The sequence below is a fragment of the Pelodiscus sinensis genome, chromosome 14, assembly GCF_052426305.1.
Source record: "Pelodiscus sinensis isolate ZL-2025 chromosome 14, ASM5242630v1, whole genome shotgun sequence".
Classification (NCBI taxonomy): Eukaryota; Metazoa; Chordata; order Testudines; family Trionychidae; genus Pelodiscus; species Pelodiscus sinensis.
Window position 1 is genome coordinate 30,370,506 of NC_143065.1, and position 24,590 is coordinate 30,395,095.

At 44.8% G+C, this 24,590-nt stretch overlaps 1 protein-coding gene across 3 annotated transcripts in view; it reads right to left on the reverse strand.

Annotated features, from left to right (window-relative positions):
- Positions 1–22,601, reverse strand: part of FANCI (FA complementation group I) — a 43,262-nt gene extending 20,661 nt beyond the window's left edge. Inside the window, exons 1-20 of one of the 3 annotated variants that reach the window (XM_075897070.2) lie at positions 22,478–22,601; positions 20,840–20,973; positions 20,180–20,252; positions 19,386–19,516; positions 17,031–17,187; positions 13,578–13,635; positions 12,969–13,010; positions 11,585–11,708; positions 10,005–10,090; positions 9,687–9,819; positions 9,285–9,377; positions 8,562–8,698; positions 7,685–7,862; positions 7,203–7,290; positions 6,336–6,466; positions 5,870–5,940; positions 4,346–4,460; positions 3,811–3,933; positions 2,406–2,474; positions 576–677 (exon numbers count right to left, since the gene is read on the reverse strand). In XM_075897070.2, the coding sequence (XP_075753185.2) occupies positions 576–677; positions 2,406–2,474; positions 3,811–3,933; positions 4,346–4,460; positions 5,870–5,940; positions 6,336–6,466; positions 7,203–7,290; positions 7,685–7,862; positions 8,562–8,698; positions 9,285–9,377; positions 9,687–9,819; positions 10,005–10,090; positions 11,585–11,708; positions 12,969–13,010; positions 13,578–13,635; positions 17,031–17,187; positions 19,386–19,516; positions 20,180–20,252; positions 20,840–20,959 (2,031 nt within the window). In that variant the 5' untranslated portion in view covers positions 20,960–20,973; positions 22,478–22,601. Of the gene's footprint in view, positions 1–575; positions 678–2,405; positions 2,475–3,810; positions 3,934–4,345; positions 4,461–5,869; positions 5,941–6,335; positions 6,467–7,202; positions 7,291–7,684; positions 7,863–8,561; positions 8,699–9,284; positions 9,378–9,686; positions 9,820–10,004; positions 10,091–11,584; positions 11,709–12,968; positions 13,011–13,577; positions 13,636–17,030; positions 17,188–19,385; positions 19,517–20,179; positions 20,253–20,839; positions 20,974–22,419 lie in introns of all 3 variants that reach the window. The other 2 variants (XM_006139288.4, XM_075897071.2) reach the window with 2 other exon arrangements.
- Positions 22,602–24,590: the final 1,989 nt, after the last annotated feature.

Genomic DNA, 24,590 nt, shown 5'->3' on the forward strand with positions numbered 1-24,590 from the left:
GGGATATTAGATGAGAAGATAAACAAATTTCAAAGGGGTTCCTTCACTATTTCTGTGGCTTCTGGTGTCTTCCCAATCACGTCTTCCGCAGCATGGAACAGAAGATTCTTCAGAAAAAAACCTAATGGCTAGATTTTAATTTGGCCCCTTTCAAACTCCGTGAATTTTTGGAGATACCCAATCTGAGGGCAGATTGGGTGAGGGAACAATGGAGGGAAATTCATGCTGAAGAAATGAGATCAGAACTGACGAGACACTTCTTTTCTGTATTTCTATATTATTTGGTGCTACGCTGCAGGACATAAGACTGGAACTGGCTCAGTAGAGGATAACAGCAGCAGAACCACAGCATTGCTATGGCTCCTTCCATCCATGGCTGTATCAAAGCACTTTAGAAACATTAATGAAGAAAGTACTAAAACATCATGGATATTGTCCCCCATTTTACTGATTGGAAAGCTGAGCCAGAAGTAGTGAAATCACCAGAAGGTGTGACTTGAGTCAGTCAACTGCAAAGCTAAGAACCAATGGAATGAGTGAGTTTTAAAGGGCAGAATACACTGTATATTTCTTACCAGTGGTTCCTGAAGAAAGATTTGGTCTCCTTGAGCCATGATACATCCCTCAAGTTTCAGTGGGGGAAGCAGGTCTGGTTCTGGCTCATAGTATCGCTTTATCTGCCACAAAAAGCAAGGAATAAAAAAAATAGCTAGTCACTTACTGTGATGGGTTTGGTCACCTCGTTGTGATTGTCACTTGATGTGCTGAAATACCACTTGAGTCTACCTTCCTGCCCTCTTGGGCACCCCTCAACTCTAGCCCTGCTCAGCAGGAAGATGGGCCCAATGATATTTCAGCACATCAAGTGACAGTCACAAGGGGGTCCCAGTTTTCCAGGCTGTGAAAGAAGCTTATCAGAATAACTGAGGTTGAAATATTCCATGTGACCAGTTTCTTAGTGCATTAAGCTTAGCTTGCATGTTTTCTTTTATTTTAATAACCCAGTGTTCTGTCTGATATCTCTTATGATTATTTAAATCCTACTTTTTATCCTTACTAAAAATCACATTTCTTTATTAATAAACCCAGTGTAAGTAGTTGTTTCCTGGGGGAGCAAGAAGTCTGTGCATCTCTCTCTTTACCCTGAGAAAAAGGGTGACCATGAACTTATCATGTATAAGGCTTTATACAGAGTTAGATGGATTTATCTGGGGTTCAGGTCCCATTGAGGCTGTGCATTTCAATGCTGAGGCAAGTCCCTTTGGCTGAGCCTTACCAGAGCTGAGCTGATTTCAGTGTCTCTTAAGGGCTGAAACTCTATTTGTGTGTCACTGGGAAGCCTGGATCAGCAGGACAGAAGTGAGGGGCATACAGGAGGGCAGAGAGTCTCAGTGGTATTTCAGCAAATCAAGTGAAAGTCTCTACAGGGCCTCCATGAGCAAACCTATCATACTTGATTTCTGTATCTTTCAGTTCCCCATCTGTAAAATTTCCATACCTCATATTAAAGACTGTGAGGGATTCAGTTACGAGGGAATGGGGATCATAAAAAGACCTGAGACATTACAGGCCCCTCTTCAGCAGGTCATACATCCCTGATCTAGGAGCAAACTTCAGTCCCCTGATGGCAAGAACCACAAATAGGGTTGATGTATGTAATCTTGTTGAAGCTACATTTAAGGGCACTCACTGTTCCCTTGGTTACCTATATCCAGCAACACTCGCATTTTACCTCTTCAAAACTGTCAGTTCATCACTAGAAAGGTTTGCAATATCACCCACTCCTGCATCAGTGAATGTAAATAAATTGCTCTTGTAATTTTGCACCTATAATGAGCTACAGGCACAGTCACACATCTAATTACCTAACTTTGGTGGTGCAGAGAGGTAAGTAGTTGTTTAAATGCAAGCAGTAAGTGTCCACAATTCTTTACAAGTAAGATACCTAGCCCAAAAAATGAGACACCACAGCTGAGAATCCAGGTTAATGATTTTAGATTGCTTCACACACCACAAGGGAACAAGCGAGCTTGGAGCAGCGCTGAAGTCACAAAGGGAAAGGGACATAGGTATGCTCCTGGGAGACCATATACCAGGTTAAGAGTGTATTTTAAAAAGCCTGTAGCAACAGGCTTCCATTGACAGGAACCATCTGCCATGCACAACTTCAGTTCTTGGTTCATGTGGACATGTCTCAGAGAGCACCACCTGCCAAACTGGCCGAAAAGATGTGACTGTGACATGTGCAAAAGAATTGAGAAAAGTTAATCCACCCTACAAGGGCAAAGAGAGCCCTCCTGGCGAGCAATGATTCTGTAAGGAGATGTCTGTGGAAATCTGTTGGAGAGCAACCACTGTGCAGTGCAAAATTCTAGGACCAGGCAAGATGCAAGATTGCTGTATACCTGAGACAGCAGCATGTCCATTATGGAGTTACTCAGCTGAGAGTTCCTACGGAGGACATCATAAAAACCCTGGAAGGAAGAGAGACACGAAATAGTCAAGATTACCAAGAGACAATCTGCAAACCTAATTTTGTGCTGCTAGATAACAGTGAACTTAACCGTTCAGCACTGGAAGTAATCAGGAGCAAATACAGTTGTATTCAGTATAAAGAATATTGGCAAAGTAAGACACAAATGTCTTATGGGTGGCCACACCCAAGTTGAATCCCTTTACTGCTGTTGGCAGCAAGCAAAGAGTCTGACTTTTGGTGCTGGAGCATTAAGTGGCGCTATCCTAAATTTTAACCTGCATTTGTGAAATATGCTCCAGAGACAACATATTCTAGATGGCAGTCCATAGGAGGCAGTAATTCTTTAAACTGTGAATGGTAAATGCACATCCTGTAGCAACACAGACAAAACACACACTAATTACCAAAAATCAAATCAGCCCAAACAAAGAGAAGCAAGAATGCTCATTCTGATTTACTAATTGTTTCCCAGGAGCCTATCTCCCTAAACCTGATACATCATAGACAGGGGATGACAAACCACGGAAAAATCCACTCGCCAGCCCCGCACCGCGCATGAACCAGACCCACATTGCACATGTGCGCGCTGCCAGTGAACGGGGCGACCGGCTGAAATCTACTCGCCACAGGTGATTAGATACATCTATGATCAGGGCTCAACAAATCAGCGTATCTTTGGAATCAGACTTGCACCTGAAAACACCTCCTCGTACTAGACCTATCATGCACATAACTTGGTCAGCACCAAAAGAACCACAAGGCAGAGACAAATAAATGGTTGCTTCTCAGTAGTAGTGGTAGAGAATGGTAGAATCCTGCAGGAGGCCTAAGGAGATTCTTCATACACCCTCCTACCAAGGATCTCATTGGAGCCTGTCAAAGTTACTACATAATCAGACCAAGGCATCATTACGAGGCCCCAAAAGAGGCCAAGCAAGCTATCCCTTCAGTTCACCAAACCATCCTCAGACTGGGAATCAATCCCAGGTCCCTGACATGAAAAGCAGAGCACTGGCCAATAGCTAGACAGACTAGCCCCATTATATTTATACAGCCGAGAAATACATCAAGAACTGGTGATAATCAAAAGCATTTAGGAGGCTTATGTAGACTCATAATAAAGAGAAACAAAATGGTTAAAACAAATCAGAGTCCTTAGAATGTCAACATCCCTGGAGAAAGTCAGCTGAGACCTGTAATCCATTTCCCACAGGCTCCTAGACATAAAAAAAGATGGTGACAGCATTCAATCATTACTGACCTGGGCTGGATTAGAACCAACTATTTTGGATTAAACTGGTGATTTTTGAGGCTATTGAGGAAACCCAGTTTACCTCATACAGCATGAGTCGGACATCAGCCTGCTGACTCAAGCATCGCCTCAGGCTGCCCAGGATTTCAAGGCAAAAGGCCTCATTAGCTGCAGAGTTGTAGCAGGCATGAATATCTGCCTGGACCTGAAAGAGGGGATATTAGTGAAGGCACATTGGTTCTGCTTCTAATTTATTACGATGCAAGAACTAGATCAGAAAGGGAGACAAACGTATCATTTCAGCCAACCAAATATCCAGCCTCACTCCAAAACAGAGAAAATCACCAACATATTATTGGTTTTCTACCCCATTCTGACAGGGGTAACCCTTGCAGCATGAATGCTCCATTTGAGTTGATGGTTACTGTGGCCAGGACACTGGGTGAGGATAGCATCTAAAGGGCATGCTCACCTGGTCCAGCCTCTCTTTTCTCACTGGATTACCAACATTTCCTCCTAGCTGTTAACATTAGTTGGAGTGGCTTCTATGACAGGAACAAACACTCTACTCTGAATACCTATTATAAATCAGCATCCATTTACAGAAGCACACTCACCTGACTTGCACTGATGGCCTGGCTGCACTGGGAAAAAGCCAAGCTGCCCAGAACCTTAAAATTCTTCAACAGCAGTAAAAAGCCAGCAACTGCAGCTTTCCGAGCATCTAGCTGCCTATGAGTTAGGAAAGAATAGAGAAGCATGAGGAGGGGCAGGAGTTTTAAAAGAGATCAGCCCACCTAACAAGACTTTTCTGAGCAGTTCATGTAATTTTCTGATACATATGCAGAGCATAAAAGTGAAAAAAGAAAAATTAAAGTGATGCTGCATTCTGTAAGGGAGCATGTAATGCCCAAGGAATTAGTATCTCGGCAATTTAGTTAGTTTCCTCTGAGCTCTTCAAATCTCACAGCACTGATTTCTCCTTTCTGTCTCACTCAAGCATATAGCAAGGGAGAATGCTGGGCACAGACTTGCTGATTAAATGGCTGTGGAAGTGGGAATGAGAGCCAGGCAGCCAGGCAGCAAAGAAAGCTGCATATTTGCAGTAGAGCTGGAAGGGAGGATCTCTCCCATCTCTCACCTTTCCTCTTTCCCACTTGCAGAGCTGCAGCTTTCTGTGCCCCTGGAAAGCAGGATCTTTCCTCTGCACATATTTAGGCAATACCCCACATCCTTCATCAGGATCAGGCTGCTTGCTTTAGTTACAGATTTTTGCATCTATAACTAAACAAACACTACCCAAGAAACTCCACAGTGGCTCCTAATGTACTAGAGACAGAAAGAAATCATCCAGGACTTTGCAAAGAACAGATCTTTCTACAGTCTCAAAATAAGACCAGCATACTATAGCATCTTGATGTTTCCAGTCATTTGTTCACTTTGAGTTCCCCATGGCATTGGTGTGCTTTGATGTACGGTGACGGTAAACACCATTGTGGAGTTTATTTTCATTTGCTCTCCTTATCTTGAGCTTCCAGCTGATTTTCTGAATTTATAGTCTCAAGGTCAAGGCTCTCCCTCATTAGAAATCTGGAGTTCTCAATCCAGAAAGTGAAACTATGACTGCATTATAATAGCGTGGAAGAAAACAGGCCTTCACTCTGTGTTTGTGAGCAACAAGTAGCCAGAGACAGTTTACTCGAGCAATATTGCAAGGGAAGAAGCTGCTGCTAGACAGATCATCAAATATAAAACAATTAGAAGCCAATATATATACTATCCGTTATATATAACAACAACAAAATTATTCCCCTTCTCATAACAATTCTCTTCAGACGCCACCTTATCTCAAGGTCTTCACTAGAGTCAGCATTCTATCTTTATCTCAAGCACAAAAGAGAGGCGAGAGGCAAAAACAGCATCTCTCACAGCTCTCGTGTTGTTAGGTCTCAGTGTTAGCATGAGTTAGGCTAACCAAACTCAAAAATGGCTGTATACAAATCCCTTATTCCCTTTTTCCTGCCTCCACAACAGTGAGGGCCAGGTGGATTGGGATGAGGGGTCTCCATAATAAAAAGTACCCACTTCCAATCCAGAGAGGAACAATAACTTAGAAAAGTTTTCAAAGACACCCAGCTTACCTGGAAAAGATGGCTTTTCGAAGAACAAGTATGAGGGAGTCCCTCACTGACATGCTGACTTTCAGCAGTGGCTGGAAGGGAAGGGAACTGTTAAACAGAGTGGAAATAAGGCTAACGCATGTGTGGGGGTGTGTGTTCATATCTTATGCTAGGTTTCTACACTTTCATCAGTACTAAAGAAAAACCAAAGAGTTTTAAAATGTTGTGAAAGAAAAGAAATGCATTGGATTAAAGCTCCTAGGCAAGGACTGTCCTTGACCATATTTTCAACTAAGAGGAACTAACAAATTATTAGTTCAAGAAAGGCTCCATGCAACACTGACAGCAACTGCAGAGGACTTGGGGCACTTTAACATTTATATGTGCAGTGCAGGAAGATTATTAGGCCCCTCTTACTGCTGTGGCATGCAGCTACAGCTGGAGCTAAGCTCTAACATATTCATTCATAGGAAATGCAAAGCTTTACCTGTACGGCCTTGAGCAGACCTTGCACCATGTCAAGAGGCAGAAATGATAAATTGTCAAAAGCCTCAGTGACTTTGGAGGATGAATTCTGAAGGACGAGGGGAGCAGATATGACAATATTAGACAACAATTCTGAAAGACAAGATTACAAGAAGAGAAGCTGCTATCAAAGGCAAAACACAGTCCAAATTAAAGAGCAGGGTTTGGGAGAGATTTGGTTTCTGTCTATGGGAACAATAGGTACAAAAAGAAAATCCATAGCCTCCCCATTAACTGGAAAGATTCCATTTGGGATGAATATATTGTTAATCCAGTCTCCTACCATGATACAGGGTGCCATATCCACACAGCCCAGGTATAGGGAACACCTTATCAGGGTGTACCCAGGAGCTGACCAGAGAGCTCTCTCAGAAGTAGGTGCAAGGCTCAGAAGCATCTTCCCAAAGGAGATCAAATAGATTCCAATTCTTGACAATTTCGCGTCACACTGTAAAACTCTATTTACTAAAGCATTCCCCCAAAGAATCACAGCATAAGAAAACTTGACAGCGTGTTCAAAGACATGTACCAGTAATGAAACTGAACAGGAAGGTAGAGAACTAATAGTCTCTACATAGTGGATACATGCTATAATTAACGTGCATGTTGTATAGGGTGCTTGCATTTCTGTAAATATGGATAATCACAGCTCTGGGACAAGCTAACGTATTACAGTGTTCGTCCTCTGTTGCGAGGTGTGTTTTGAATTGCATGGACTTAAGGCATCCATTATTCTTGACCTTCAGGTCACCTAATAAGGAAAATCCTCTACAAAAAAAATTAATCTGACTTCTGAAAGCCACATATATTTCCCTCTCTTTTTTATTACCTATGAAGTGATTGATGGGAGAAGCTGCCTTTGTGATGACTCTATTCAAGACCTGCTCCAGAATTGCACTTCTGATTGGCTCATGGACCTAATAGGATAAAGAACAAAAGAAAACACAAAATAGAGAATGTCATGTGATTTCAAGTGCTTGGTCATTATCCATTAATGTCCAAGTTTGAAGAGTAATGTTTGTCCAGTCCCTATTATTCACCTTTGGCTAGCTTAACAGAAACTGAACCAGGATGGAATTTGATTAAAAGAAAAAAACATAAGAGTGGAGTGAGTACTACCATTTGGTGGATGATAGTTTAGAGGATAAAATGAAGACCTAAGAGTTAAAGGCATAGGTTCTATTCCCATCTCCAACACTGATTTTCTCTATCTTCCCTTCAGTTCCCCTGATGATAGAGACAAACAAGATAACAGAGACATGATCAGTTTCCCCAGAGGAACAACTGATGTTATCCCAAACCTCATCCTACCTTAAAGGTTTCCAGCAGGATATTAGCTCCAAGTCTGCATGCCTGCTGGGCTGGCATCTTGGAAAGGCCATAACTGGTTTCAGCAACTTTTCCCAAAACCCTTTTGGGCTCATATGAGTCCATTAAGGTGAAACCAAGATCCACCAGCCCTTGAGTAACGTGGTCCCAACCAAAAGCACTGGAGGAAAACGTTAAACAGAGTAGGAAAAAAGCAAATTAATAAAGGGAAAGGCTCAGGCTACAACATTCAAATTAACAACATCTTCCATGGTGACTCAAGAGTCCAATGCAGTTTGGGAGTTGAGCGAAACAAGCTTGCTCAGCTCTCAGGATAGGGAAAACCTTCCCAGAACTCTTCAGTCCCAGGTCCCCCAACCAGCAAAGGAGAGACAGTAAAGCTACACTTCGTGGGGGATCAATGTGCTTCCACAACAGATTTGGAAATGGTGCTGACTGATGGCAGGTCCTGGAGCCATATAGGTAGTTTTTAAAGGGAGGAAAATGGTAGTGGGGTGGAAAATTAACAGAGGATCCATCCCTTATTCACTGCCCAGAAAGCATTCACATTATAGAAGGCAGCATTACTATAAATGGTCAGCTCGCCATTCCCAGTAGGAAGTTGGTGGCCAAGTGATATATAATTCAGTCACTCTGCACCAGATGGCTGAAATTTGAGAGACATCTGTGCAAATGTATATTTCCCCTCCCCGCCCAGGTCTCTTACATAAAGCTGTGAAATAAAGTTTGGGGTTTAATGCTATATGAACTTCAGCAGTAATATTTAGAATCCTATCACATTTCCATCTAGGCCAAGACCCCGCTCCCCATCTCCCCCCAAAAGCTCTTGAGTTCTGGGCAGTGTGTTCCAAAACCAAACCTGTTTTCCACCACTTCCAGGATTATGGATGCCACATCATACTGCTGAGGAAACAAATCCGTCAGGAATTTTGAGCCCTGGAGAAACTGCAGGTCCTTGTAGCTTCTCACAATTGATGTTTTCAGAAAGTCAAACACCTGAAACATAAAAATGGTGTGAGTGAGGAGGAGTCCATCCAGAGCCATTTCCACAAGTGACCTCCAAGTGAGAGAATCAGCTAGAGCAGGCACAACGTAGGAAGTGTCAGTGCCAGCTGCTTACACAGCTCTGCCAATATTTCTCCATACATTCCTTCTCCAGGATGCAGTCAGGATGTGAGAGCCAGGAGGGTAGGTATATGGTCACCCAGTACCTACATTTGGACATAGATATCCTAAAACCAAAATGAATAAGTTGCTCTCCTTTCCATGTCTTGTAATAACTATATTATTAGATGAGAAGTCTCTGGAGGCTGTAACATAATGGATCTCAATGGTTAGTAGGCGAGGCACAACAATGGGGCGATAACCCCCTCTCCTTGATGACAAGGATGCTCCAGTGTTCAAGAGTCAGGGAGCATGACTCCCAAACCATCCAACAGTATGTGTTTCTTTTACTATTACCAAGAGCTCATTTTTGAACCTACACTGAAAAGGGAGCACAATCTGACCATTCCCCACAATCGTATAGACAAGAAAGCTTTATGCAGAAAGAATCCCCAGGTTGCATATAATTAAAACATACCTGCTCTTCAAATCTGTGTTTTATTGCTACTGAAAGCAGAAGAGCCACACTGAAAGGACACAGGGTCTTGCCAGGGTCCCTTTGCTGTTCAGCCTAAGAAACATCAAGAGACATGACAATCAAAGAGATTGTTATTTATGATTTAATGAAGCTTTTTGCAACGTCAAAAAAGCTATCGCTAGTTTAGGCCAGACTGATGTAATACTACCGCAAAGTTGACCTAGGTGATAGTGGCATCTCTTACTCCCCCAAAGACACCATATCAATCTGCATATTTTGATAGCCATTGTGGTATTAACATTGTCAAATCCTGAATAAAGATAACCCACTAAACCTAGCTTCTAGTTTAAAAACTTCTCATGCCCCCAACAAACTGAACAGTGCACTCTGCATTTGCTGCACCTTTACGAGTTTGATTAGTTCCCTGCCGAGATCCTGGTCTAGGTTGATAACAGAGATAATATGAAGAATTATAGTGCCTTCCACATGACGAAGCTGGTCTAGGGGCACGGTAGCAGCTTCAAGGTCCCCTGACCTGGAAGACACAGTAGAAAACCTTAAGTTACACTGCTGTCACTGATAAACACCATCTGAAAGGCACTGAACAGGACACATTCAAGCAGGATTTAGCATAGTTCATACAAAAAGGATGTCAGGTAAGGCACTGAGGGTTACAAATACGCAGACATGAAAGGAAGACAATTATAGGAAAGAACGTACTCTGGAATCTTCTGCTCTTCTTTTTGCCGTTTATCCAACTGGTTAAAAAAAGTTATGATTCCTTCCAAAACAGTCTTCTTACTGCCCTGAAAGGCAGAACATAGCAAAGCAGCATGAACTATATTAATCTATAGCACATTCTGTAATGCCATGAACAGGGCTTGACAAATGGCAGTGAAACCTACTCGCCAACCCCGCATTGCACATGCGCAAGACCCGCATTGAGCATGCGCACGCCACCAGTGAACAGGGCGACCGGCTGAAATCTACTTGCCATAGGCAAGTAGATTCAGTGATTTGTCGAGCCCTGGACATGAAACCCCGCAGCGAATTGCTATCTGCTTCCCTGAATTCTCCTTTGTAATGTTAGTTTCATACTATTTTTAATTTCCCATGTTGTCACTGTGTGGGGCTCCTGTGCAATGCATTTCTGGAATGGAGTAACTCTGTACAGTTCGTATATTCCTTTTTACAGCACTTATAAAGAAAGGGTTTTTCTTTAGAATGGTTCCTTTAGGTGACAAGTCCATTCAAAGGGGCTGAAAAGTACTAAAACAGTCACTGAGACTCTAGACTTGAGCCTGTGAATCTCAACAGCTTCCTATAATACAAATAGGCTATATCTACACTGCGCATTGTTGCGCAAGAAGATATGAAAATGAACCACGGCAATGAATATCACCATGCCTCATTTGCATACCTAATGAGACGCCATTTCGTAGAAGAGGCTTTTCCACAAGAAGGGGCTGTTTACACTGCTCCTTCTTGTGCAAAAAACCTCTCTTGTGCAGGAGCCATTCTTCCCGAAAATAAGTGGCAAAACGGCTCCTGCACAAGAGGGGTTTTTTGCTCAAGAAGGAGCAGTGTAGACAGCTCCTTCTTGCACAAAAGTTCCTTCTGCAAAAATGGCAGCTCATTAGGTATGCAAATGAGGCTCAGCGATATTCATCACCGTGTCTCATTTGCATATCTTCTTGCGCAACAATGCGCTGTGTAGACATAGCCACAGAGACTCTGGATAAATCACTCTTTTATTGAGTCATTCATGAAATAATAGCCACAAACATCTGAATGGAAGAGTCATCCCATCCCAACTGACTGGGAGCACCTGCTTGGGACAGGGGCACAGATATGAGATCTGCTTTAAGATTGATCCTGACCACAACCCAGAGGCAAGTCACACTACGTGAGAGGTGAACACACTACAACAGGCAACCCCCTGAGCAGAGATGAAGTCCATGCCGAGGAACACTAGTAGGGGCCTCACCGATTATCATTTGGAACTGTATCCACCACTTCCTTTTCCAAAGACTATGTCACTGCCATCCTCCTTTCAGTTAATGAGATAAATGTAACCTTTTCACCATCTCCCTGTCCCCAAGACAGAGTCCACTCCCAGTTTCCATCACCTCTGGAAGTGAACTGTCCAGCTGAGATATAAATTCTGATCCCCCTGCATGATCCAACCCATAGCTCAACTTTGTGCATTTTCTCATATGTGCATGTAGCCCATGTCTGCTATAGTAGTTAGCTGCCAAAGCAGGCTAGGAGAGCTTCAACAACTCCCTTTAGGGTTTTACCTTTGCAGAGAGCAGCAGCAGCTGATAAACCAAAGGAGGAATTTCTTGGAGGTCTAATTTGGAGACCATCCTCAGGACCTTTTCTACCACAAACTGCAACTCTTCTGCATTTAGTGGGATGTCTCTGAAGAATCAAAGGTGCAGATCAGTCATTGCCAACCTTAATTTCTTTAGAATACCATAGCAGGGTCAATCCTTGATCTAGCTTAGTGTTAATATACGAAGAGATGGCTAGCATTCCCAAAGGCCTAACACAGGGACTTACAGTAAAATCTGTGTTATCCGGCACACACAGGGAATAGGTCGTGTTGGTTGTCTGAAAATTCTGGATATTGGGGGGGAGGGGGAAGGGAGGAAGAGGGGAAGACGGGAGCCGTGTGGGGCCTACAGGGTAGGGGGGCATGGTGCGGGGGCCGGGATGTGAGCTGCTGGGGGGGGGGGGCGGAGAGCACGAGCCACAGGGCAGGATGCAGCCTGGTGAGGAGGGGAGAGCGGAGATGGCAGGGGGAGAGCCGCGAGGGGACTGACCTGCGGGGGAGGGCTGGGTCTGCTGGGAAGGAGGCCAGGGGGGGAGAGAGAGGAGAGCCGAGCAGCCACGAGGAGGCCAGGTTGCCGGAAGACACGGGAGGCTGACCTGCCAGGGAGGAGGCCAGGAGGAACGAGCTGAGCATGCATAAGCATGGGGGGCTGCCAGGGGGCCAGGAGACGGCCTGGTGTCAGGCAGTCGGAACGGCCATTTGCCCCTCCCCCAGGTACATGCTGCACGCCCAGCTTAAAGCACCAGTTTTCTTTTTCCCACCTCCCGCCGGCTCAGAAATTTGCTGGTTTCTAAAATTTTCCGGCTAGTTAAGTGCTGGATAGCACAGGTTTTACTGTAAAAAGCTACCTGAAGTCCTAGATAGAATTCACTGCCATAGACTCCTTAGATCCCTGCAACTGTCTCAGACTCAGGTCTGCATTCTGAACTCCAGCACCTACCTATTTTCCAAATGACTCCTCCATACTGAGCATTAGAGTCTCTAGCTTTCCTTTGAAGCACATGCCTAACTCCCACTAAGGCTAAGGAAAGGTATCTGCAAACACCAAAGGAACACAGACCCCGATTTCACACACATTTGAACAAGGGGAGACATGTCAAGTGTATATATTCCTCAGTAAGCAACAGATATCAAGCTAAGTGAATCTCAGGGAGAAATATCACGGGGGGCATGTTTAGCAGGCTGTGTACAGTCCCCAAACACAACCAATGGAAATGCTCAGTACCCACGTTATACCGAAGCTGTAACTGGAAGGATATTGATGCATAATCCCCAAGTTGCTTGTGCAACAGGAAGCAGAAATAGATGGAAAATAAGAAAACTGGAGGAGGCAGAAGTGAATTTACCTGAACATGTTGGCAAGATGAATGACACACTGATGATCCCACCTGGTCAAACAAAAGCACAGAGAGTCTAAGATGAGGGAGAGTTGCTGTTTGTTCTTCCCTTCAACCTCCAAATTTAGTTCATTTCTACAGTTTTTCTATTACTCTCTCAAAGTAAGAAAAGAAGCCTGATTTGCACTGAAATTCTCCACTATTTCTAGGTATTGATGAGTAGCTGGTATGGCTCCCATCTACTCTTCTAGTGACAACAAACTGAAAAACTAAAGGGAAAGACCTAAGCACTTCCTGCCAGCAATTCATGCAGCAGTGTTGCAGGTGGCTCACCTGCCCTCCCAGCTGGAGAAATCACTATGCAAAGTGGAGGGAATTCTCCAGTCCAGGTTGGGCATACTGCAAAGCACAACGTAAAGAACATTATTTGGCCAATTGTTGGAAGGCCAGTTTAGCTGCAAACTTTTTGGCTACAGTTAGGGTTTTATGCTGAGGTTAGTGTTTCTTTTATAGCAGGTAGGTATTATGCAGACTTTTTATGAAGAGCCCAGATGCTGATGGTTAATTTAAGAATCCTTAAGCACCTAACAACTAGAAATGAAGAGAAGATGTACGCACCGGCTGGAGCAGAGGGTATTGATCAACTGCTTCTTAAACTCTTCTCCACTCAGCTCACCTAGAGAAACAAAAAGCATTTAGAAGCAGATTCCAGTGAAAGGAAGGTGTGGTAGAGACCTCAATATTGATGCAAAAATTACATTAATACAATTTTAACTATTTTAGTAGGTTGTTACAAGTTTGCTCCTGCACTGAATATTAAGGTATAGCTATAAGCATGTTATATCCAAAATGCTTAGAAATACAATAATACATGTATTTAGCGAGTTAAGTTTAAAAACATTAATGCTAATCAAAGACATTCCATACAGTTTCTACCTCTATCCCCCAAGGATAAAGTACGGCAAACATCAAGAAAAACTGTATGCAACATCTATGTTTTAGGCAGAGGCTTAATTGTGAAAAGAAATATAGAACCGTAACTCTAAACTATGAAGTAGCCATAACTATCCTTTTATTTTAAAAGGAAAATCTCTGCTTGCATTTTGAAACTCCAGGAAAAACATTTGCAGTTGAAAATGTTTTAAACTTCTGTTTATATCCTAAAAGTTGATATGACAAACACCTTTGTAAAAGGCATACATTTGCAAAGATAGGTTGTACCTCCTAAAACTGGACTCTCTGGTTTGGCAAGAGCATAAGAACGGCCATACTGGGTCAGACCAAAGGTCCATCTAGTCCAATATCCTATCTTTCGACAGTGGCCAATAACTGATGCCCCAGATGGAGGGAACACAACAGATAATCATGATCCCTCTCCTGTCATCCATTTCCAGACAAACAGAGGCTAGGGACACCATTCCTATCCATCCTGGCTATGGACCTAACCTCCATGAATCTATCTAGCTCTTTTTTGACCACAAAGTCCAGGAACAAGGTGGTCTGATGGCAGGGCAGGAGTGTGATAGGAGGGGTCGGTGATTCAGCCGGGAGTCCCGTGTCAGGAGGGGTCGGCGGCATGGCAGGGAGTTCTGGCCCCAGCGGCAAGGGAGCTCCAGCCCCAGCGGCAGCCAGAGAGCGCTGGTCCTGGCGCCAGGTGGCTGCGGAGCTCCACAGCTTCCTGGCTCCGCAGTTGGGGGCTGAAGCTCTGCAGCTAGCACCAGGGCCAGGGATCCCAGGCTGCCACTGGGGCTGGAGCTCTCCAGTCACTGGGGCCAGAACAGGGTCAGAGTTCCACAGCCGCAGAGCCTCAGTCCCAGCCACAGAGCCAGGGAGCTTCAGCCCACTCCAGCCCCTCAGCAACAGCTGAGCTGGCAGCTGTTAGAGAGCCCCAGGGAGCTGGGGTAGCAGCAGGATTGGGCTGGAGCCCTAGCCTGCGGGCAGCACAGGCCTTTAGGGGAGCGACCTCACCTGGTCCAGTAAATCCCCTCGATCCAGACCAGTCAGATCCTGAGAGTTCTCATAGCAAGTGGTGGGAGGCTCAGAAAAGTAACGTGTGCAGGATTCAGGATGGGGCAGGGACTTAGTTCAGGGGACTTACTGGGGATGGCCAGGAAGGCAAGGTTGATGCTGCTCCGGGGGGGATGTGCTGCCCTAGTGGCTCCTCCTGAGGGGGGAGGGACACAGCTCATCCCAGGAGGCCAGGGCTGCACTGACCAGTCCCCCTGAGCTATAGTTCCTGGACAGGGGCTATCTGGCTCCCACAGCTGACCAGCATGCCATGGTGGTTTCTCATGGGGAGACTCCTCCTGAGGAGTGTGGGCTGCGCTGCCCAGATCCCCCAGCTGGTGGCTCCTAGCAGCAGAGGGGGAGGGTAGGGGCAGGCCAGTGTGCTGGAGTGTCAGAATGCCCGGTCGCTTCCCCTCTTGGCCTGTACTTGTGGGGGGCAGGCAGGATGGGCACCCGCCCCCCCCCCCACCTGTACTTGCAGGGATGTGTGGATGGGCCCCCCTGTCTGTATTCGCTCCCATCCAGCCTGTACTTTAAGTTAGGATAAGAGGAAACTGCATACCAAATTTGGTGGTCCTAGCTCTTACCATTTAAAACAGACTCACAGACAGACAGACAGTGATGTACATTTCTCAAAGATAAATATGGAATCTAATTACCTTGCTAGACAAGTGTATACTTAAATTAAATTGCTTGTTACAATATTTATGTTACTAGGAAAATAATTAATTGCTGGTAGTGGACAAGCAAATCCTCACCCAACATTGAAAGGCAAGAAAAATCATCTTCTAAAAACTGTTGTGTAGAATTAAAGAATTTCTAAAAGTTATTTAACATTAAAAGACTGTTTTGAGAACAAATCTTTTTCTATAAAGGACAGGAGTGTTTGGACTTTCTGAAAACAGAATATGTACTGATATTTTTGAGATAGGAAAATGCTGCTGTCACTTAAATAATTGTTCCTCTGGTAATCACCAGATGATTAGACCATGTATTCACGGAAAGGAGATAGGGGCTAAAGACTGGTAAATAGAGAAATAGTGGAATTCAGTTGGATTTAAGGTTCTTAATATTCATAATTGGCCTGTTTAAGACCAATCCTTAAAAGGCTTCTTCCACCTAAGTAGTTTAAATATTTTATTTCATAAGCTTTAGTTAAGATTGCTTTCTTTGTCTAATTAAAAACTGTTAAGCCTGTCTAGTTCACAATAACCTTCTTACCAGACTTTAAATTATTTTGCTCTATATAGTCAATGGTAAGTATCTAATAAAATACTAAAACTGAATTCACAATAGTTTGGGAAAACAGTACACTTGGGTGTCACCTTAACAAGAGAAGAGTGAGCCACCGAAGGTGGAATTCACTGTCAAAGGTGTAATCTCTGTTAAAAGCTCTCCCCAGATACATACAAAACAGAAATAACCAGTTTATAACTTGTATTTTGTTTAATATTTTTTCTTTTTCCAATAATTAAATAAAGATGGATTAATAATTTGTGGTTATTTTGCTTGGTCTTGATCATGGTATCGCCTAAGGCAGGGATCGGGGCCACTGACACACAGAAAAATCAGTCGGGGGCCTGCACACAAGCAAGAAGCAAAAAAACCCCAAGAAAATCCTCACTGACGTGGCCCCTGACTGAGAAGGAGAAAGACACTCCCCACATTCCCCAGGCATACCAGCGCCTAAGGGGGCCCAGCCTAGTAGATTTTGTGTGCTCCAGCACCACAGTAGGGAGGAGTTGGAGTGCTAGCACAGGCTCTCCAGTGCTGGGTGAGGTTGGATCCTCGCAAGCCAGGGGCCGTACTCAGCCCCCAGGCCGGAGGTTCCCTAACCCTGCTCTAAGGTGTGCAAAAAAACCTCTGTGACTAAGTAGTGCGAGTCACACCCCTGAGTTGACAATAACTAGAACAATTAGTAAAAGCTGGCCTAACCTTTCATGGTTTCTTTAAATATTTTTTATAATTTTAAAAATGAAATTATTTGACATCCAACAGTTTAAACTATCCTTGTTTTTACACCCCACAAAGGATTAGGTATTGAGTGGTAAGTGTTGGGATTACCTTTCCCATACGCCAGGTTTTCTTTAGAGGTAGCCAGAGCAGTAAGAACTGTGGAAAGCAGTTCCAAGGATTTCCCATTAGACAGGTTTCCTCCTTTAATAACATCAACAAATAGAGTGGCTAGTTCAGCCAGTGCAGTGCCTGGTAATTGTCGAACCTGATAAAAAAATTTTTTAAAAGAACATAAGGAGATGCACAAGATGACTCCAGACATACAGGTTTGACCTCCTGATCCAGCACCCTCAGGATCTGACCAGTCCCAGATGAAGGATTTTGCCAGACCCGGGGAAGTCATTTCTGTTATCAGTTCGCCTCCCCTCTCCAGTCATGACCTGGATGCCAACCTCCCAGCTGGCTCCTCTCCCCAGCACCAACCCTCCATAGCTCCCAGCTCCACTGTAGCAACCCTGCTGCCGGACAACACTGTTGGGGTTTAGATGTGCCACTGGGTGGCAGCCACACTACTAGGCTCCCATCACGCTGGGTAGCCTCGCTGCCATGCACCCCTGCTGGGCAGCAGCAGGGCTGCCAGGCTCCTGATTGAGCTGTTGGGCTCCTAATCCTGCTGCCAGGCTGCCAGCCCAGCTGCCGGGAAGCCCCACCACCTCCCAATCCTGCCAGGCGGTTGTGCCACCAGACTCCTGGATGTGCCACAGCCCCACTCCTGGGCTCCCCGCCCCATTGCCTCCTGGTCTTGCTAGGAAGCTAGGTAGTTTTGTTGCTGGGTGTTAACCCCACTGTGAGGCTTCAGTTATGCCACCAGGTAGCAGACCCACTGCCAGGCTACAGTCCTGCCGGGCAGAGTTGCTACTGGGTGGCAGTACCACTACCGGGCTCCTGGTTTCACTGCTACAGGGCAACTCCGCTACTGGGCACCAGCCCTGCTGCAGGGTTCCTGGCTACCAGCCCGACACCAGGACTCTCTGGTCCATGGATGTTCTAGGACTGGCGCTGGACCGGAGAGTCCCAGTTTAAGGAGGTTCAGCCTGTACAAGCGATTACAGAAAAGTAACCATGTTCTCAAGAAGCCAATGAGACTGCTGGTGCAGCCTAATACTGATTAATAGAGAAAATAACCCTGAAACATAGTGTGCCACACTGACAATTAGAAGAGGACATAAATCACATTGATTGAATCAAGGAATTGGAGAGTCTGAACTACTTCCCAATACAAACATCCAACTATGATAATTACACACGTAACACTTTCCAAACATTAACTAACCTCATCCTGAGTATAGGGTAACCCATTCATTTTCCCCACTGGCTTTATCAATAATCGGAATACACACTTCATAGATCAGGGGCGGCCAACCACAGTTCTTGAGCCGCATGCGGCTCTTTGCTCAAAGAAATGCAGCTCTTGCTAGTTCGGAGCCGCGTGCCCAGACTGCTCACAGCTGCTCTGCGCACGTGCCCCAGCGAGAAGGGAGAAGCGTGTGGCTGCGGTGGCCCCAGTGAGACCCAGACATTGGGTTAGAGCAGGGAGGCTGGGGGGTGCCTGGCTCTGGGGGAGGGGAGGAGGATTGGGTTAGAGCGGGGTGCCTGGCTCTGGCAGAGAGAGGGCACTGAGTTAGAGCAGGGAAAGGAGGCTGAAGCACCTTAAACTCAAAGCCTTCATGGATGCAGAATGAGGCAGCTAACACAGATGTCTCATTTAAATTCCAGGGCAAAAAAAAAAAAGAATCAGAATGTACATGGTTTACGCTGTGTTTCTTTAAAGAAAATTCAAAGGCTATTGTTTGCCAAGCTGAAGCAATTATTCTGAGATATGAGTCTCTCCCTTACTGTTTTCGAACCTGTCATATTTGCAGTCTGGGACAGACCTGAATTTTTAGAACTATAAAAAAGCCATAATCTTCATAAGTTTAAAAAAAAAAAAAAAAAAGAGGAAACCATACCAGAGATCAACAAAAACTCACCAGACATAATATGGCAGTAGTGTTAAATTTAAAATACGTGGTGGAGATGCTTATTTTTAGTGTGAGAATATTACTGTATTTTCAAAGGTGTTTTTTTTTTAATTTGATGTTTGTTTCTTGTCAAGTTCTCTGAAGATCTATGGACTGGCTGTGAATTTTTTAAGTGACTAGATACTTTTTATTGTTTTTATTCTGAAATGTACTTTAATGTTATTTTTATCACTACATTTTGTGTTCACTCGCTCTCGCTATATTTTTTATATATACATATATATATATATATATATATAGACACACACACACACACCTCTTTGCACTTTATCCACAGCTATTTCGGCTTTTAGTCTCTAACTGGTTGGCCACCCCTGTGATAAATAAAAGGGCATTATCCCTTCAACTTGGCCCATATAAGTCACTCCAAATAAGCACCTACCTCCAACATCAGCAGTCCTATGATCTCTGACACTATGTCTAATTGCAGGTCCCCTGACTCCACCAGCCGGATACAATGTTTGTAAACTTGGAGTCTCTTGAGAACACCATTCTGCTGAGAGCAAGGGGAACCTTATTGAAGGAGTGAAGCAGGGAGAAAAACAATAAGGGAAGGGGAAAAAATTAATATCTTATTAAGTTATAGAAAATGGATCACAAGTAGGACCAGATTTTGCCCCCCCCCTTTCATCTATTTGATAAAACCAGAAGAAAATGAAAATTTAAAAAGCCATAACTAAAAATTTGAAATTCTTCTCTTACCCATCTTGTTACTGCTTGTGAAGACAAACAGATTTTCCAGGGACTGGAAAAGCACATTTTAAAAAGAAGCCAGCCTGCCTCTTCAGATTTAGCAGACCAGCTCAGATTCTGTTCACATCCTATTATAGGCTCCCTAAACTAGGGCTAATCTTAATAATTTAGCTAAATTCCTGAGTGCTCTTGGGGATTTGAGGCAAGTTAAGTTACACCTATTTCCCTTTATCCAACACATGTGTAATGTTGTCTCATTCAGTTGATCCCAACTTCAGGAAAACTGACTGCTTTGGATTTAGACAGAATCACAGTGAAAGAAAATCCACATTCCACTTGAAAACCTACTTCTTCCATGATATCAATAACTTACTTCAGTTGCCCACTTATCTCATGAACGAACAGTTCATCCACATGGATGAGCCAAGAGCCTTTTGAAAGTGGGTCATCAAGAAGCCAATGAAAATCAAGTTGTCCCATTACCTTTGAAGATTCCCCTCAGCAATGCTGCAGTCTCCCTTCCCTTCACAGCCTGCCTTGTTATAAGATCACCAAGCTGCAACCAGAAGGAGACAGCTGTAAGATAAGCAACTAATATATCCACACTTTCACCATTTACATTTGCAGGTTCATCCCATTACCTTCTAGGAAAAGTTCTGCATGTCCAGGAACTAGTTCCCATTTTGTTGGGGAATGACTCCCAGCTCTTGCGCTGGGGCTGGCTGCCGGCTCCCAGCCCCAGCGACCAACTTTGTGAGGCTGGCTGTCTGGGCTGGAGCAACCCTCCACCCACAGAAAGCAATGGGTGGTGGGCTGCTCCCAGGGAACTAGTTAACCTGTTACTTGTTCACATCCATAAAGCCAAGTCAGTCCTAAATTACTTTCCAGTCTGGGTACACCATAGAACATACACCATAGCTCCAATCTACTCCAAGTTCTTCTTTAGCCATTGGAAACTCAGCACACAGCCAGAACTACTCATTCAGAATACCCTCTCAATTATTTTTTCACCTCAAATGTCTAATGAATTAATATGGGAAAACTTTTCCAACATCTTCAAATGAAGGAACATTTTAGCAGCCATTCTCTCCTGCTACAATCCATGCATAGAATCAAGTAAAGCCTCAAAAATATGCAACTCACCTCACTTTCTTTCAGGTTTTGCAGGCACTCCTGAAGTCTGTCTAATGTTTCTTCTGCTGCTAGAGATAAGATTTTCTGGTCCATTGTAGCTGGTATCAGTAGACTTTGCAGCACAATCATGCATTGAATGTGTTCTGGAAAATGATAGCAGCAATAACATTTGGGGAATAATTTAAGCTTTTATACTGCAGAGCCCACAGCGCATGTAACTGTGTAAACGCTAGGACTTTTAGAGGTTACACAGTTACATTTTAAATGACTTTTTACATCCCTAATAAGGAACCACTCAGCACAAAAGGAAGATTGGAGTCTTATTTTAATTATAATTATTAGGAGGGATATTAGCATGAGGACATGGTCTTTGCTCCATAAGAATCCAGCTGCCCAATCTCTGAGAAACATCTGCAATCTTAGTGAGGAACAGTGATAGAAATGCAGCCGTGTTAGTCTGGTGTGGCTGAAACAAAAAACAGGACTATGAAGCACTTGAAAGACTAACAAGATGGTTTATTAGGTGATGAGCTTTCGTGGGCCAGACCCAATTTGATCTGAAGAAGTGGCTCTGGCCCACGAAAGCTCATCACCTAATAAACCATCTTGTTAGTCTTTAAAGTGCTACATAGTCCTGTTTTTTGTTTTAGTGAGGAATGACATTTCAGAAGCAGAATTAGCACCTGGATTATTTTATTAATGATGATTATTATCTTGCACACTTCCCTACTGGCAACGAAAAACAACACAGCCCCTTCGGTGCCCTCTTCCTAAGCCAGACATGTCCAAAGTCTGGCCCGCGGGCCAATTGCGGCCCGTGTTCTGGTTTAATACGGCCCCACAGGTAATTTGGCAATATCTATCTTTTATGGCCCCCAATGAATCCATATGTATTGAGATGAATACATTGTAAAATCTCAGTTAATGTCAGTTGGTCTAAATCAGTTATAAATATATTTGGACACAACATGTAGACTTGGTGTTATGTTCCTGTTCATATTTTTTGAACTTAAAAGTTGACAGACAACCTTTATTACCAATAATATGTAATGTACTTTACAATGTTCCTGACATATATTTCAGCTTCCTGGATTTTTTTTTTTCATCTGGCCTTCAGATATGAAAGGCAGAGTGATTTAACACCTGTTTAGATTTGTCATCCATGTGACGAAATGAAAAGTATGCCGTTGGCAATAAACTTTGCATAAAATAGTTAATTTGCATTTAATTTTAATGGTTCAAAGAATGTCAGGCACAATGGTCGGCCCTCACGCATGTTCACTTCATCCAATCTGGCCCTCTTTGAAAAAAGTTTGGACACCCCTGTCCTAAGCAAACACCCCGGGGCATAATAAAGGGCCAAGTAACAGAAACTTGTGAGCGGGCCAGTCAGACCGGCCCAGGACACCAGGCAGTAACACACCCACCCACGGGCTTAGGGAGAGGCGGAAGTCACCTAACCTGGGGCTTTGAAGAAGTTTGCAAGGGGCTTTGTTACCCCCCCCCCCCCACTAGGTTTGAGGCACCTTCGCCGCAACCCCACAGCGCTCTGCTCTGGGACCCCCCCACCCGCTTCTCACTCTGCTCACCGCGCGCTGCCGCTCCCGCCTCGCTCTCACCCCGGAGGCCGCTTCCGCCCGCTCTTGCCTCAAGCCCGCCGCCCGGGCCAGGCCCCGATTCCGAAACTCCCGCCCGGAACTCCGTATCCGTTACCCTGGGCAACAGATCCCACCTCCTCGCACCCGCTTCCGTTGCCCCTGCCGACAGAGCCCGCCCTCTCCAGACCACGAGCCCCGCCCCCCGGAGAGCCGACACCCGCGTGAGCAACTCGCGCTCAGAAAGCCGTGGGTCAAGGGTTCGGATCCCCACGCCGCTCGCTCGGGCTGGACCAGGGCCTGTCCCGAGCGGGCCGAGCCGCGTGCGTGGATGTCTCGCTCCCCCCGTCCGTGGCGCGGCTCAGCTGCTGACGCGGAGCTCCGGCCCATGCAATCGAGCCTGGGTTAGGAGTGCTTGGTGGGGTGTAGGTCTGGTTTACCCAGGCCTAACTGCACCAGTCTGGGCTGGCTGGCCGGGAGCCGCAAGGTCCGTCTAGCCCCCTGTCCTACGCCCGACAGTGGCTGTGCCCAGAGGGAGTGGACAGAATAGGGAGTGACCCAGCCCAGCTTCTGGCAGAGGTTAGGGACCCCGTCCTGGCTAATAGCCATGGATGGACCTGACCCCTTTGCGGCCACTAGCCCAGTCCTGGCCTGCTACACTGCACTATGCCCCCTTGGTCCTGCCTTGCAGCGCCCTGGCCATAGAGAGGCCCAGGACTGAAGGGGCCATGCAGTCTGCTGTGCTTCCTTAGCCTACCACAAGGGTCTTCTAACAGTGGCTGGGCAATGTGTAGGAGGTGGTACTGCCCTGTTCAGCTGAATAACAGAGGACTCTTTTTTTAAGGGCCTTTTCTCCACCAAGGAATTCAACTCGGGGGAGGGGAAACCTTTCAGTAAAAACAGGAGGCTACTTCAGTGCTTCCCTACACATACCCAGGGCTGGACTGAAGCATGGTTAGAAGATTAGAAAGGCAGAGGCACAAAATGAGCTCAAACTAGCTACAGGAATAAAGGGAAACAAGAAGAATTTTTATAAATACATTAGAAGCAAGAGGAAGATCAAGGACAGGGTAGGCCCACTGGTCAGTGAGGAGGGAGAAACAGTAACAGGAAACTTGGAAATGGCAGAGATGCTTAATGACTTCTTTGTTTCGGTCTTCACCGAGAAGTCTGAAGGAATGCCTAACGTAGCGAATGCTAGTGGGAAGGGGGGAGGTTTAGAAGATAAAATAAAAAAAGGAACAAGTTAAAAATCACCTAGAAAAGTTAGATGCCTGCAAGTCACCGGGGCCTGATGAAATGCATCCTAGAATGCTCAAGGTGCTGATAGAGGAGGTTTCTGAGCCTCTAGCTATCATCTTTGGAAAATCATAGGAGACAGGAGAGATTCCAGAAGACTGGAAAAGAGCAAATATAGTGCCCATTTATAAGAAGGGAGATAAGAACAACCCAGGAAACTACAGACCAGTTAGTTTAACCTCTGTGCCAGGGAAGAAAATGGAGCAAGTAATTAAGGAAATCATCTGTAAACACTTGGAAGGTGGCAAGGTGATAGGGAACAGCCAGCATGGATTTTTAAAGAACAGATCATGTCAAACCAATCTGATAGCTTTCTTTGATAGGATAATGAGTCTTGTGGATAAGGAAGAAGTGGTGGATATGGTATACCTAGACTTTAGTAAGGCGTTTGATATGGTCTTGCATGATATTCTTATCAATAAACTAGGCAAATACAACTTAGATGGGCTACTAAAAGGTGGGTGGATAACTGTACTCAGAGAGTAGTTATTAATGGTTCACAATCCTGCTGGAAAGGTATAACAAGTGGGGTTCCGCAGGGGTCTGTTTTGGGACCGGCTCTGTTCAATATCTTCATCAATGATTTAGATATTAGCATAGAAAGTATGCTTATTAAGTTTGCAGATCATACCAATCTGGGGGGGGGTTGCGACTGCTCTGGAGGATAGGGTCATAATTCAAAATGATCTGGACAAATTGGAGAAATGGTCTGAGGTAAACAGGATGAAGTTTAATAAAGACAAATGTAAAGTGCTCCACTTAGGAACAATCAGTTTCATACATACAGAATGGGAAGCAACTGTCTAGGAAGGAGTATGGAAGAAAGGGATCTAGGGGTTATAGTGGACCACAAGCTGAATATGAGT